The sequence below is a fragment of the Oncorhynchus mykiss genome, chromosome 1, assembly GCF_013265735.2.
Source record: "Oncorhynchus mykiss isolate Arlee chromosome 1, USDA_OmykA_1.1, whole genome shotgun sequence".
Classification (NCBI taxonomy): domain Eukaryota; kingdom Metazoa; phylum Chordata; class Actinopteri; order Salmoniformes; family Salmonidae; genus Oncorhynchus; species Oncorhynchus mykiss.
In genome coordinates this window covers 24,582,573-24,596,076 of record NC_048565.1, presented here as the reverse complement: position 1 = coordinate 24,596,076, position 13,504 = coordinate 24,582,573, and the positions used below count along the sequence as shown (strand labels likewise).

General features: G+C 45.9%; 2 protein-coding genes across 4 annotated transcripts; both read right to left on the bottom strand.

The window, feature by feature from the left end:
* Positions 1 to 24: 24 nt before the first annotated feature.
* Positions 25 to 4,837, bottom strand: prmt7 (protein arginine methyltransferase 7). 2 transcript variants are annotated; one of them, XM_021594483.2, is made up of 17 exons: positions 4,492 to 4,837; positions 4,211 to 4,247; positions 3,869 to 4,018; positions 3,597 to 3,705; positions 3,171 to 3,283; positions 2,853 to 3,082; positions 2,567 to 2,747; positions 2,362 to 2,489; positions 2,077 to 2,215; positions 1,875 to 1,958; positions 1,718 to 1,765; positions 1,535 to 1,621; positions 1,208 to 1,369; positions 1,050 to 1,124; positions 733 to 890; positions 478 to 574; positions 25 to 370 (listed from the first exon to the last, which is right to left on the bottom strand). In XM_021594483.2, the coding sequence occupies exons 1-17, from the start codon at positions 4,584 to 4,586 to the stop codon at positions 212 to 214; spliced, it is 2,052 nt and encodes a 683-aa protein (XP_021450158.2). In that variant the 5' UTR covers positions 4,587 to 4,837; the 3' UTR covers positions 25 to 211. The 2 variants fall into 2 exon arrangements, with proteins under 2 accessions (XP_021450158.2, XP_021450113.2); XM_021594438.2 differs by having other exon boundaries at positions 733 to 893; positions 4,492 to 4,833.
* A 209-nt stretch (positions 4,838 to 5,046) lies between these two features.
* On the bottom strand, positions 5,047 to 12,389 carry exoc3l1 (exocyst complex component 3-like 1). Of its 2 annotated transcripts, XM_021594255.2 has the most exons (13): positions 11,848 to 12,389; positions 11,131 to 11,306; positions 10,289 to 10,508; positions 9,647 to 10,065; positions 9,136 to 9,425; positions 8,253 to 8,370; positions 7,425 to 7,550; positions 7,144 to 7,244; positions 6,850 to 6,966; positions 6,363 to 6,639; positions 6,117 to 6,275; positions 5,819 to 5,952; positions 5,047 to 5,636 (listed from the first exon to the last, which is right to left on the bottom strand). In XM_021594255.2, the coding sequence occupies exons 1-13, from the start codon at positions 11,885 to 11,887 to the stop codon at positions 5,450 to 5,452; spliced, it is 2,364 nt and encodes a 787-aa protein (XP_021449930.2). In that variant the 5' UTR covers positions 11,888 to 12,389; the 3' UTR covers positions 5,047 to 5,449. The 2 variants fall into 2 exon arrangements, with proteins under 2 accessions (XP_021449930.2, XP_021450042.1); XM_021594367.2 differs by lacking the exons at positions 11,131 to 11,306; positions 11,848 to 12,389 and having other exon boundaries at positions 9,647 to 10,060; positions 10,289 to 10,430.
* Between the last annotated feature and the right edge of the window lie 1,115 nt (positions 12,390 to 13,504).

The window sequence follows — 13,504 nt, the reverse complement described above, 5'->3', positions numbered from 1 at the left end:
ACTCAATGACAATCTTTCACAAGCTATTTTTCAATCATGGCCTGTTTATATATTCACTTTCACACTTAAAAGCACACGAATACAGTATAAAACAAACACCATCCATCAGTATTTGGTTTTACTAGAGTAATTTGGGGCTGTATTTGCAATGTCTGTCCTCTTTATAGAAGCCAACCCAGAGATGTCCAAATTTCATGTGTACCACTACAGATCACTGTGAGGCAACTGTGAAGTCCATTTTGATATCCCCGATGCTGGGTTCAAAGGTGAAACTATAAGACACTGAGGCCCTTCCATCCCCTGAGCTCTCCCATGGGGACCTGAAGAAGTACACGCCTTGTTTCCGATGGAGACTCCATTCACAGGCACCCTACAGGGGAATAAGAGGGGTTAATTTACTATTTAACCTTTATCAGGGATTCATACTGAAATACAAATTGCAATGCATTAGTAGTATTGAATGAGGGATGTTAGTACCTCTTCACTGACTGGTCTCGTCAGGCCCATGCTAACTTTGATGTCATCATTCAGTTGGTACTCCATCCACAAGGCCACACCATGGCAGCGTCCCCTCCTGTACAGAAACACAAATGGTGTTGGGGACCATTTGGAATGCCGTTATCAGAGGATATTTGAGAATGTACTCTTGCTGTGCTCTGGCTAGGAGATAATGACAATTTACTTACCGGTCGGTATGAGAAATAAAATTCTGACCAAAATAAGAGTCCATACCTCGTAAATGGTAGTGATCCCTGACATCTGATTGGCTGTTCAGGAACACACTGTAGGAAGTCAAAGGTCATGACAGCTCTGGGCTGGGTCAGGGCCCGACACGGGTACTCCCATAGGGGCTGTGGCTCGGCCTCATGGGACTCACGGAAATCCAGAGACTGCTGCGCGAGGAGCATTAAAAAGGTGCACTGCTGTGAGTGAGAGCTAATGAATAGACTAGAGCCGTGCCCATTCCCATTGATAAGTGTATTTTTCTCCAAATGAAATTGTCCATTCACTTATAGTTTAAGTTCATATTGAAAGAGGTGGATTCTAACCTGAACCATCTCATCCATAGGTCCAACATCAAAGCCTTCACATGTACCACAAGGAGCTCTTATCCTCCACAGATCCTGACAGAGGTTGAGTGAATGAGAGAGGCACACAAGTTCAAAAGTTTACTTTTCATTTTACTACAGATGCCAATATCTCTTACCTGAAACTCCACAGCGACCATGCACAGAGTGGCAGAGCAAGGCAAGATGGTGGCATTGGGTGCCAGCAGACGGACCAGGGCAGTACGACAGTACCAGAAGTACAGGGAGTGCCAGGGCAGAAGACTGGTGCTGAAGTAGGGCTCACCTATCAACACTGATATCTAGGGGACACATGACATAATATAAATACATTCATCAAATAAAAGCAGTAGAAAAGAGTAACAACTTTTACAAGTGTAAAATAGTTTTTGTACAGACACTGTTCAGGGGATTGTAATACTGTATATCATATACAGATCACCCCCAAACAGTGTTACCGTTAATACCTGTTCCCCCGCCAGGTCAGTACTGGACAGCTGGTCAGGACGAATCCCCAGAATCTGAACTCCTCTCATGGAGTTGGCATTCAGCACCTACAGAGATATACACACGTTTTAGCAACCCTGTGTTCATTGACTTTCACTAATAGATTTGAACGAAGTAACAGCTTTTGTTATGGGGACTCTCACTTGTTCAATGACCTGCTTCAACATTCCAGAGTTTTCCAAACTGAACACCTGGATGGATACAGACAAACCTTAGTGTGGCTTTGTTGGAATCATTTCAAATACCAAATAGGTGAGTAAACATACAAGTAAGAGCATGACAAAGTCAAAATAGTAATACCTTCTTAGCTCCAAGCATGTGAGCGAAGATGGGTAACAGACTCCCATCACTGACCCCTAGGCACACGCTGTCTGGTTTTATAACCTAAAATTGACAAACACCCATATTCATTATTTGTATCGAATAGTAGCTACACCATATCCATTATGGCAAAGCCGCACACACCCTGCTCTATGCCTGACCCTCAAACCTCATCACTCACACTGCGTAGAGCTCTGACGTAGCTCTGTGTGCGCTGGCGGTCGTTGAGCTCCCCGAAGCGTGTGCGTGTCCACACCAGGTGAGCCTGACAGACGCAACATGGCCGGCAAGGTGGTGCCTCACTCAGCATGCCCTGTTGACTGAGAGGACACATAATAAACAAAATCACACACAGCTCTGATGAAACAACCTTTACTCACCCTTCTTTGTTTGTGCAACATCAGGTAACTACAGACAGTTTTGTACATCGAAGTAGTCTAGAGTGTGTGTGTATAGGAGTTAGTACCTGTCTGGCTGTAGGCTGTACCACAGGCTGTAGTCGTCATGGGAAACAGTAAGGCTAAGTTCCTCTCCCTCTGCCACCCTCCTCTCCACAGGAAGGAAGTAGACACTCTGCATCCAGTGATCCCGCCACTAAAAAGACAAACACAAACATTACTTCCTCAAACTGTATCACACATGTACATCCATGACATACCCACTGCACTTACAGGAGCGGACTGAGGGTCTGGGTAGGTCCAGCTGGGAGCCATGGAACACACGATGGAGCCGCTGGGGTCCATGTCTATGTCCCACCAGGAGAGGACCACTTGAGCCCGGCCACTGGACTGAGCTGGGAAGCTGGAGGAGTGGGACTGAGGGGCACTGCTCACTGGCTTACTGAAGTCCACACTGAGAGGGAGAGAAGAGAGAGAAAAGCATCAATTACCACTGAATGGAGAAGATTCATTGGGAATATATGATCAATACATGTTTGTTCAACCATGTGCATCTCACCTGAACATGGTGCAGAGAGGCCCTAGTGGTGTGAAGCGGTGAGGGGGCACCTGGCTGAGCTGGATGTCACAGACCGAGTGGGCTCCAGCACAGTGGCTTACAGCGGGAGGAGGCAGCAGTTTGCGGCCATCCACCTCCATGGGTTGTAACTGTGCCCAACTCCACAACTGCTCTGACTCCACTAGCTGGGCATACACTGTGGCACGGTGGGGCACAGCCTCACAGCCCGCCTACAGGAGAAATACACATCTGCTTCACACGTCTGACTATTTTTCACAACACACACACGTGCACGCAAGCACACACAGACACACCTACCTGGACCAAGTTGAGATGAGCGTGTTCATAGCTGGGTAAGGCTCCCTCTCCAATTAGTTCAGTGTCAAACAGCTCTGTGACGAGGACATTGGCTCGAGTCTCCATGTCTCCATCTGGAGTGGAAACACATGTAGCATTCTTATGATAATACAGTTGAGGTTATAAAGTTTCCCTGTACAGTTAAAGAAAAGTGCTCCAACGTGGATGTAACTGCACTGTATGAGGCATATTTCAGAAATATTTCAGGCCACAGTTCATTACATGGGTTATTGTTAAGGTGATTCAAAAACAAACTTTGCACTTTCCGTCAAACTTGGAGTTAGTCACCCACAGGAGTGATGCTGCAGCACAGGCCATTGGAAAATACATTTTTGAATCCGTACAACTGTACATCACATGACTGTGTGTGTGATACGTGTTACTTACCTATGCCAACTGTCACTTCTGTAGAGTGTTTATTGATGATCTTGATCTTGTCTGAGAAGCCATTTTTCTTCACTATTCGGAAAGCAGCGTCTGCCATGGGCTTGAAAACCTATTGGATGAGAAACAAATCACAATTAAAATGGTGTTTCAAAATCAATTCTTCCATAGAACACCTTTTCCTATATTCCATTATCCTGTCATTGATGGTGAATTCTAAACGCTATTTGATTGATTTGCCAATGGTGTGTGGGTTTCAGCAAACTCATGCTCACCTCTACAGCGTAGCAGTAGTCAGCCCCAGCTGTGACAGCCATCATGGACAGCAGTCCTGTTCCAGTGCCAATGTCCAGAACAATGACTTTCTCACCCCGTGCCTTCACTCTGCTCACAGCAGCCCTGATGCCCTGGTAGTATTTCTCATTCTGGAGGGCAGACAGACAGAGGTTAAGATACATCAGTGGTTCCCAACCTGGGGTACTAGGCCTACTGATAAAATGCACGAGGGGTACTTCAGGGGTACACCCCGGGCAGAGAACCACAGAAACATACAGGGAAAGTACAAACGATATGTTGTAAGTGTTATTTCCTGTCAAAGGAAGCATGGACACACTCACCCTATCGTGATCGTGCAGCATATCAGCATAGCAGGACCTGAGAAACAAACCGGTGATCATAATTTGATCAGATACGGACGTGGGAACACTGCCTAGACGCCCCGGACGCTAAATCCAGCTCACCTCATGGTTAAAAAGTGATTTGACAAAAAGACAGAAAATAGTGCTTTGTATAGCTAGTGCAATAAATTAATATTAAATTATATACAAACGAAATGTTGCATTGGCGGAATATTTTAATGGAATATAAGTGGTTGGCTTGCTAGCGTAACGTTAACTACCTGGCAATCTCTTGATGGTAGTCATACTCCTCACTCTCCTCGACCCAATCCAACGCGCCTGTGGCCGGGTTGGCACGTCCGCAGAAAGTCTTCATTACGGTAGCTATATATCGATTCCGATGCCGCGGTCTTGATTCAATATAATATATTGTATTCCAGAATAAAACTGTTTTTACACTAATCCCTACCAAATTGGATTATGGCAGCATTGCTTTAACGGGGGCAGACATGTTTTTTCTCCCCAGGAATGTCAATTGGGGTGTATTCATTCCGTGAATTCTGTTGGAAAACGTTTCTCAAACGGGACGGAAACTACCTGAATGTGTCCAATAGAAACTCAAGTTTTACTCCGTTAGCTTCTGTTTTGTTCTTAAACGGTCAACGGTTCCCGTAATGAATACCCACCTGACGTCACCCTCCAAGTCACATGACTAGTGTCAAATTAACCCCTTGTAATCTGAGCGCTTCTGCTCTTTTTTTTCTGGCAGTGTATACTTGTCATTGTAACAGATTCATCAACTATTTTTCCAAGTAAAAAGTAACGAAATACACAGATTTTCATTTAGAATGTATTGTTCATCTGAATATACATACAATGAATAATACAGTAAAATACATCACATTACAGGTGCCCCCCGATGTTCTGTAGGTAGTCTCTTGTGGTAACAATCAATTCAGAACATCAAACGGATTGATTTACATTGTAATGTATTCATTAAGACCATCTCACCAGACAATATCCATAGTACCACCCTGTGAAGCTGGACAATCATTTCATTGCATCTGCAATAACACCTGCTAAACTGTGTACAAGACCAATAAACATAGATTTGAACTCTGTAGACCATCAAGCTTGATATACAATCCACTATGTGGTGGATGGATGTATTATAAAGTTGATATAACTTATGAATCACAAGCTGTGTGTTGTGTGGATTTAAAGGCTGCAAAATTGTAGTCAGGCACACTTGGCAGTAGGCAGACAGAATGGCATGCTAGGAGTAGGGACCAGGATGTCAGAGAAGATGGGTCGGTAGCCAGCAGGAAGAGGAGGAGTGCTCTGCTCCAGGAGGTCCAGAACTGTACCCCTCACATCCCTGGAAACATCTCCCCTAACATCCAGCAACACTGACACATGCTCATCACTGAGGGGCACAGACAGAAGACCAACACAGAAGATCAACACCTGACTACTGAAGAGACAGCTGTACAAGTGTCCCTGATATAATCATGTCTTAGGAGTGAGGTCATTAAGGCAAATGTTAGATGTGTTAAAAAACATTAATTGATTTATAGGAAATTGATATGGTAAGGATTGTGTGTATACCTGATATCAGGGTACTTGGCCACCAGTCCAGACACCTCAAGCGTAAGCATGCTAGGGTCTTTAAGCCGGATGAAGTCAGCCAGAACAGGCAGTAAGGCCATTGGGTTCACCTCACTCACTGATCCCTCCACTTCCTAAACAGACACAGTGCATGCATGAACATGGAATACTGTAAATAAAATGGTGTAGTGAATAAAAATGAAGGAAGGGGTGGGTGGACCATGGGATAAAGGACAGAGCAGAGCTGGGCCGAGTGTCCCACTAAACTGGGTGTGGCTAAACTCAAGACTATCCTCACCACCAGGCCCTGGAAGAGATCCCTCAGATGCTGGGCATCCAGTGCCATTCTCTGGGCCAGCTGGCGCCGCTCCTCTGCATTCCGACACACCAGCCTCTTCTGCATCAACACCCTCACATACTCCACCACCGTCAGCCACTGGCACTCTTCCTGCAAACGCTACAGGGACAGGGAGGGGTCAACAATACCATACAGAAGACTAGTATAAGTCAGCTACAGACTAATTTGATTGTCAAAGAGCCTGACCTGCCGGCAGGGTGGGCGAACACGACTATACAGCTCAAAATGGCGCTCCAGGACTCCACATAACTTCAGAGTAACCGTGACGTCTCCCTGGACCAGCCAGGAGCGAGACAGTAGTCCCTGCAGGAAGGGCTGGAGCTCTAGCAGCAGCTGGTCCATCACCAGGCGGCAGGCCCTCCTCACCGCTCGGTCCAGAGCAGCCAGGGGGCCGGGGGGAGTCCGGGAGAACCGGCTGGCTGAACGGGACGAGAGCTGCTGCTGCAAACTCTCTGTGGAGGTCCTGAGGAGAGGATAGGATAGGGGGAGAAACAAAAGATAGGAGAGGAGGAGAAGAAGAGGAAAGGAGTTGAGAAGAGAGGCAAGGACAGTCTTGAACAAACTGTATAATATACTGCATGTATGTGTGTACACAGACTCACATTGATGAACGTACAGATGAACAGAAACAGATAGCACTGACAAAAATAAAACAATAAAACAAGAAGCTCACTTGAGGATGATGCAGTTGCTTATAGAGGCCAGTAGATAATGGAGGTAGAATTTGTTTTGATTTGTGCTCTGATCCCTGCGGTGCTCCTTCCCAAAATCCACAAGAGCCTCCCGAAACCTGAAAACAGAGGGAGACAGAATGAGAGACTTACATGATGGAAAGAGAACGAGGACCCCGTATTTCATTGCAGTTACAATAAAATATCATAGGTTGCATTAGACCTTAAATGTGTGAACAGTATCACTGATTTTGTGCCACATTCTCGAACATACTGACATAAGAACACTGACCCACCTATTGAGGAGGTTCTCCATCTCATAGAGCCCCATCTGTATGGTCTGATCCCGAAGTGATTCACTAACCATCAGAGCCACCCGTGCATTCTCCTCCAACATCTAACACAACCACAACACAAACACAATATCAGTTCAACTCAATCACCGGCCTCAAAACACTCAACGTGTCGCCACAAAAGAAACACAACATTGCCACAACTCATGTATCTGCTTAGAAATATAATTTAACCACATTTTAAACCAATATTAATGTAGAGGTAGTGAGGTATGTATGTTTACCTGTGTGATGATGGTTGGCAGGCTGGTGAGGTAAAAGCCTTCGTGGTCTGTGTCTGGTTCCTGGTCTCTCTGCCAGTCTGTCAGCTCCACCTCCAGGGCCTTATGCATCCACTCAGACACACTTTTCTACAGCACAATACACACTCCACTCAACCACACTTTTCTACAGCACAAAACACACTCCACCACTTTTCTACAGCACAATAAAACACAAACTCCATAGGGGCCTCCTGAGTGGCGCAGCGGTCTAAGCCACGGCATCACAGTGCTAGAGACATTACTACAGACCCGGGTTCATTTCCGGGCTGTGCCACAACCGGCTGTGGCTGGGAGTCCCATGGGAAGGAGCACAATTGGCCCAGCGTCGTCCGGGTTAGGGGAGGGTTTGGCCGGTGGGGCGTTACTCGGCTCATCGCACTCTAGCGACTCCTTGTGGCAGGCCGGGTGCCTGCAGGCTGACTCCGGTTGCCAGTTGAACAGTGTTTCCTCTGACACATTGGTGCAGCTGGCTTCCGGGTTAAGCTGGTGGGTTTTAAGGAGCGCGGTTAGGCGGGTCATGTTTCGGGGGACACTCCACCCTCACCTCCCCCGTGTCCATTCGGGAGTGTCAGAAATGTGACAAGATCAAAAATTGGGGAGAAAAAGGGGGTAAAATACAACAACAAAAAAACTCCACTGAGACAGACAGGGATATCCCACACCACAGTGCACGTGCACAGAGGCATTAGTACACAGACATACAGGCACACTGACAAACAAACAAAACCTAGTTAGAAACACAGATAGATAGGCAGACAGACAACTCAAAGACCCAGAAGTCTCACCCACCCGCACACTGTGTACGTATTTGTTCTGCAGCTGTTCCAGACACTCCTGGGAGATCAGGGGTCCCAGCTCCTCTGACTCCATCTCCACCATTAGGTCTGGATGCCCCATCATATCTGAGCTGCACACATACAGTACACACTGATCACACCAAAACAACTCTACACTCATTAACAACTAGGGTTGCAAAGCTACCGTCATTTACCAAAGTTACCAGTCTTCAGTAATTTGGGTAATCAACAGAAAATTGATTGCAATCTATGGTAACTTTGGTCATTTATACTTGAATAACTTAAATTATATATAGCATTAATTTGTCCATATTGTCCATGAGTTTCTAGTAGATAGATCATATAGTTCAAGAGAAAATAACCTAATTAATTAAAAAGCATTTATTCAACAATAGCATTATTTTCAATTACCTTTGCCTCTCCTCAAACTATTGACTTTTTTTCACAACTGCCACCAGTTTGACACAAAAACATTGTCAACAAATACATAGACAATGCCATAATCAAATAAATAAAAATATAAAGGATATTTCATTCTCAAACTCCTGTATTGAACACCAATGGTATTATGGTTTATATTTAGGATAGCTTTTTACAGCTTTGTCATTCAATGTTTTATTTTGAAATCATCTTATGTAATTATTTCATATAATAATGGGATAAGGCCAGACATCAGGCCAGAGATAATTAGACACCTGTGATAACCTGAAGTTCACGAAAGGGCCATTAAATACATAACATCCTTGAAAGATACCAAAATTCTGTAAGTTTACTGGTAAACTTATAAAGTTTCCAATAATATACCCTTCTTTTGCAACCCTATTAACACATAAAAACATATTTTGGCTCAAATTGTTATGTCTATATTTGCTCACCTGTTGTAGATGTGTAGGACCCAGTTAAGAACAGCAAAGATCTCCCCGCTCTCCAGCTCCCATCCGCTGACCTGGCCCAGGTGTGACTGTAGACAGCGGTGGCAGGCCCGGAGGTAGGCCCTGGTCAGGTTATAGTGGGGCGGAACGCAGTGGTCCAGCAGGTGGCGCACCGTGGCCAGGTCTCCCATGATTCCGTGCTGTAGGGCAGACAGGTGGCCTGCAAGGCCAGGCCCACGGGTGTGCAGGTAAGAGACGCTACGGAAACGTGCAGACACTGCCTCTTCCAACACCTAACAGAGTACAACATCACTGTAAAGCACCTGTGCAATGCTACTGTCAAAACATAAGGAAAACCATCCATGTATCTCATTAACATAGGACCTAGGCCTATTGCATCATGCTCTATTCCAGTCATTTATTGTGATGTACATGTGTGGGCTCTTGAACGATGCTCAACCCTATCATTGAATCTCACAGTATTCAACTAGTGTACATTCAAGTCTAGACATACTTGGAAGAAGCGCTCCCTCCAGCAGCGTGGCCGTCCAGAGGGAAGAGGCCTGCTGTGCCCCCCTGCACCTCCTCTCTCCTCCAGCATGGCCTGATCCAGTGCCTCCTCTCGCTCCACAATCCTCACAGCAGACACAAACGGCGTAGGGTTCTGCCGGGCTAAAGCCAGTCCACTCCCCACCACTGCCCACAGCTCCTTCCCCAGAGCCTCCACCAGCTTTCCAACGCCTGAGAAGTAGTTCCTGACCAGCTCCTCATCCTGGGCACTGAGGGCTGTCCCTGCTGTCCCAGGGGCCCCTGCTCCATGGAGCTGCCACAGGATGTCATCCTGCCAGCACTCCAGCTCCATCAGACGTGCGTGGGCCTCCAGGAGCCGACGAGATTCCACCAGCCTCTCTGTCTCCGATACCATGCTCTGTACTGACAGGTAACAAGGGAGACACTGTAGTTTTAGCCAAGTTACAGATTGACATAGTTATTAAAGTTTTGGCTGGAAGGGAGTCAATTATTCCTTAAGGAACAGGATATGTGCATTTATGGGAGTCTCTCTGAAGATTCAATTAAGTTTTATTTGAACAGATTCATGAAAGATTTTCCCAGTTGTGAAGCTACAGAACCATGGAAGCTGTTGGGGCAGTCTCACCAGAGTAGAGGCGTGGCAGGTTGCTAACGGCAGCAAGGAGTTGACAGTGATTGACAGAGACTTCTCGCATCATCTCCAGAGCCTTGACTCCCTCTGCGTTTCTGCTGGACTCCACCCCTGCCTTCCCCAGGGCATGGGACACCTCTTTCAGCTCTTCCCGGGCCTCACGAAGCTGCTCCAGACCCCAGCCCACCCCCTCTAGGTAGGACTGGACCACTGACTGGAGGAAAGGCAACATATGTAGGATCTCACAATCAGAAAATCAATCAAGGCACAAGTGGAAGTGCCATATAATAATAATTTGTTGGGTGCTTATATTTGTCCTATTTCATGTACAAGTGTGTATTATACAAATGTGTGAATTGGAAATGTGTTTTTTGCATATACCAACTCCCCCGAGACACCCTCGGAGAGTGGTGGTACGGCCAGGGTCTGCCATTATCAACGGCGACCCTTGAGCTATGAGACCAGGGCTGCCCAACCCTCTTCCTGGAGATCTACTGTCCTGTAGGTTTTCAGTCCAACCCTAATTTAGCATATCTGATTCAGCTAGTTAAGGTCTTGTTGAGCAGCTAATAAGTAGAACCAGGTGTGTTAAATTAGGGTTGGACTGAAAACCCACAGGACTGTAGATCTCCAGGAAGAGGGTTGGGCAGCCCTGTATTAGGCCATCGACAGATTTTTCACCTTAACATATATTATGTTAACATCAACACAGATTAATAACCTGCCATCACATAAACATTTTGAAAAATCAATTTCTCCCTCAAGTTTTTTAAATTTCATGTGGAAAGTGACAATAGCCTCTAGTGAGAGCAGGTGTGTTTGTAGTTACAGAATACCTTGAGTCTTGACTGGATGGACGAGGTCCTCTGGCTTTCCCTTTTGCGGTACTGTCCTAACCTCTCCAGATGCTCAGGGCGACAGAACACACCCGATGCCCACTTCAGGGCCGCGCCCCTGGCCAAGCTCTCTGCCCTCTCCGCCTCTGGCCACACCTCTGGGAGCGCTGCCGCATCTGTCAATCACACGAAAACAAGCTCAATTCACCAGACATTATGTGACAGGAGGATCCACGTGAAAGTATACATCTCTGTCTGTCCTTATAGAATAAAATCCCTGTTTTGTTCAGCTTGTATATGTGTGGGGACATTATTAGCGATTATGAATCAATGGAAAGCAGCACGGTGTGTTAATCTGTGTGTGTGCGTGTGCAATTTAAACAAACAGCTCTGTCTCACTGGTGGTCATGAGACAGAGATGTTTACTGCAAGAATTAAATGTGACATCAGCATTTCTGCTGCACAATAAATATATGGAGAATGAGACTAATGTATTCGTTAACAGCACCATCATGCTTGAAATACAGAAAATAATACGCTTCCTCTGTCTTAAACACAGAAACAATTCCATTTGGAGAGGATGAGAGATATACATGCAAATGTATTACAATCTATTCTTTCCTCTGTTGTGAGTTAGTGAGAAGTGGGTGTTGGTTAGAGTCAGTGGGTACAGTCTGTTTTGGTTGTTAGCAGTGTGTGTAGAGTAGACGTCTGTACCTTCTGGTTTGTCACCACCATTCTTGTCTCCGTCTGACATTTAAGTTCAGTTCAGCGGTCCGCCTGTCCACCACCAACAGTGGCCTACCCAGAGGGCCAGAACACCACTGAACGAGAGGGATGATCAGAGCCCGAAAGAGAGAGAAGGGGTGGAGGAACGAAGGCACATAACCATTGTACTGACGGCCTTCCTCTCACACTCCCAGACACATCCTCTACGCAGAGGCCGGCAGGAAGGGAGGGAGAGGGGGCAAAGAGGGGGAGGGCAAGAGGGAGGGGACTCCAGCCAAAAGACAAAATCCAGATGGATGGGGGAAAAGGGGGAGAGCTAGGGGGTTATGGTCTTGTTTCGAAGAGTGCCGCTCTGTGTCTGAAATTATTATTTTCCTTTACGGGCAAATTCATTTTATACATACTCGTTGATAGAAAAATACATGCATAAAGTACTTGCCATTAGAAATTAAGGGGAAAACTCTTCCATATTTGTAAGACATTGTAGTTTGTAACGCAGCTCAATACAATAAGTAAATGATGTACTGACCTTAAGCTATACATTGGTCTCTGAGGAGCGAAGTCCCAGTAAAGTCCTCTGATCCTCCACAGCTGTTGAGATCTGGGACAAACTAGGGACGTTTCACAACTGCTACCTCTAAAGGGAGTTTGTTTATTTGTGTATCAGTCAAGGCCTCTGACCTCTCCCCACGTCTGTGTTTACATCTCCTCGTTTCCTGGACCTCTTCAAAACACACTGAACTATGCCAAGTGGCCCAGACACTAGCCAACAACAGCCTCAGTGGGGGTATTATTACAGCCTTGGTATTCGTGATGGGATTTCTTACAACTATTTTCCTTTCCAGTTTGTAACACAATCCAGTTGATGCAGCTTCCACAAATCAGTGAGGCAGTCAATTAGAGTTTATTTGATGTAAAGCCTCCTGTACCATGTCTTTAGTGGTTCATATGCCAAGTACCATAATGGTTTCAGGCCAGGTATCTAACAAAAGAAAAGACTAAGAGAAACTTCCCAAATATGACAGCAACAGATTGGGGAGAGGATGTTATATTGTCTCCTCTCAGGGTGGGACTGTTGTACTTTCAAGGCCAGTGCCCCATTGTTCTTACTGACCACCCGGATCACTAAAGTCACTGGATGTCTATCATTACTTGCCCCACAACATTGGCCTTGTGTGCACTGGGCATCTCACCACTCATGTCAATGTTATGCTAGCTATAGGCCCAGTATGCATACCAAATGGCATCATATTGCCTACAAAGTGCACTACTTTTGACCAGGTCCCACATAGTACACTACATTTTAGAACAAGGTGCCATTTAGGACCCCAGTTTGCTGGCTGAACACAACACTTTGAGGCGTGGTCTGTACAGATGTGTACCCCTGTGCCACTCCTCCACTGTCATCACCTTGAGCTGAGAACAGCCCCACCTCCACCCAGAGGGGCTCAAGGGAACAGGAAGTCTAATTCTGTAGTAGTAAACCAAACACAGGGAGTACTTCCTGTCTGGCATTCCTGACCTGGGCTGAGTTCCTGCTCCACTTCAACCCCATTCACTTAAAGGCCCAGTGCAGTCATACATGTAATTATCCTGTTTAATATACACATTTCCACACTAGGAGGTTGGAATAATACTGTGAAAT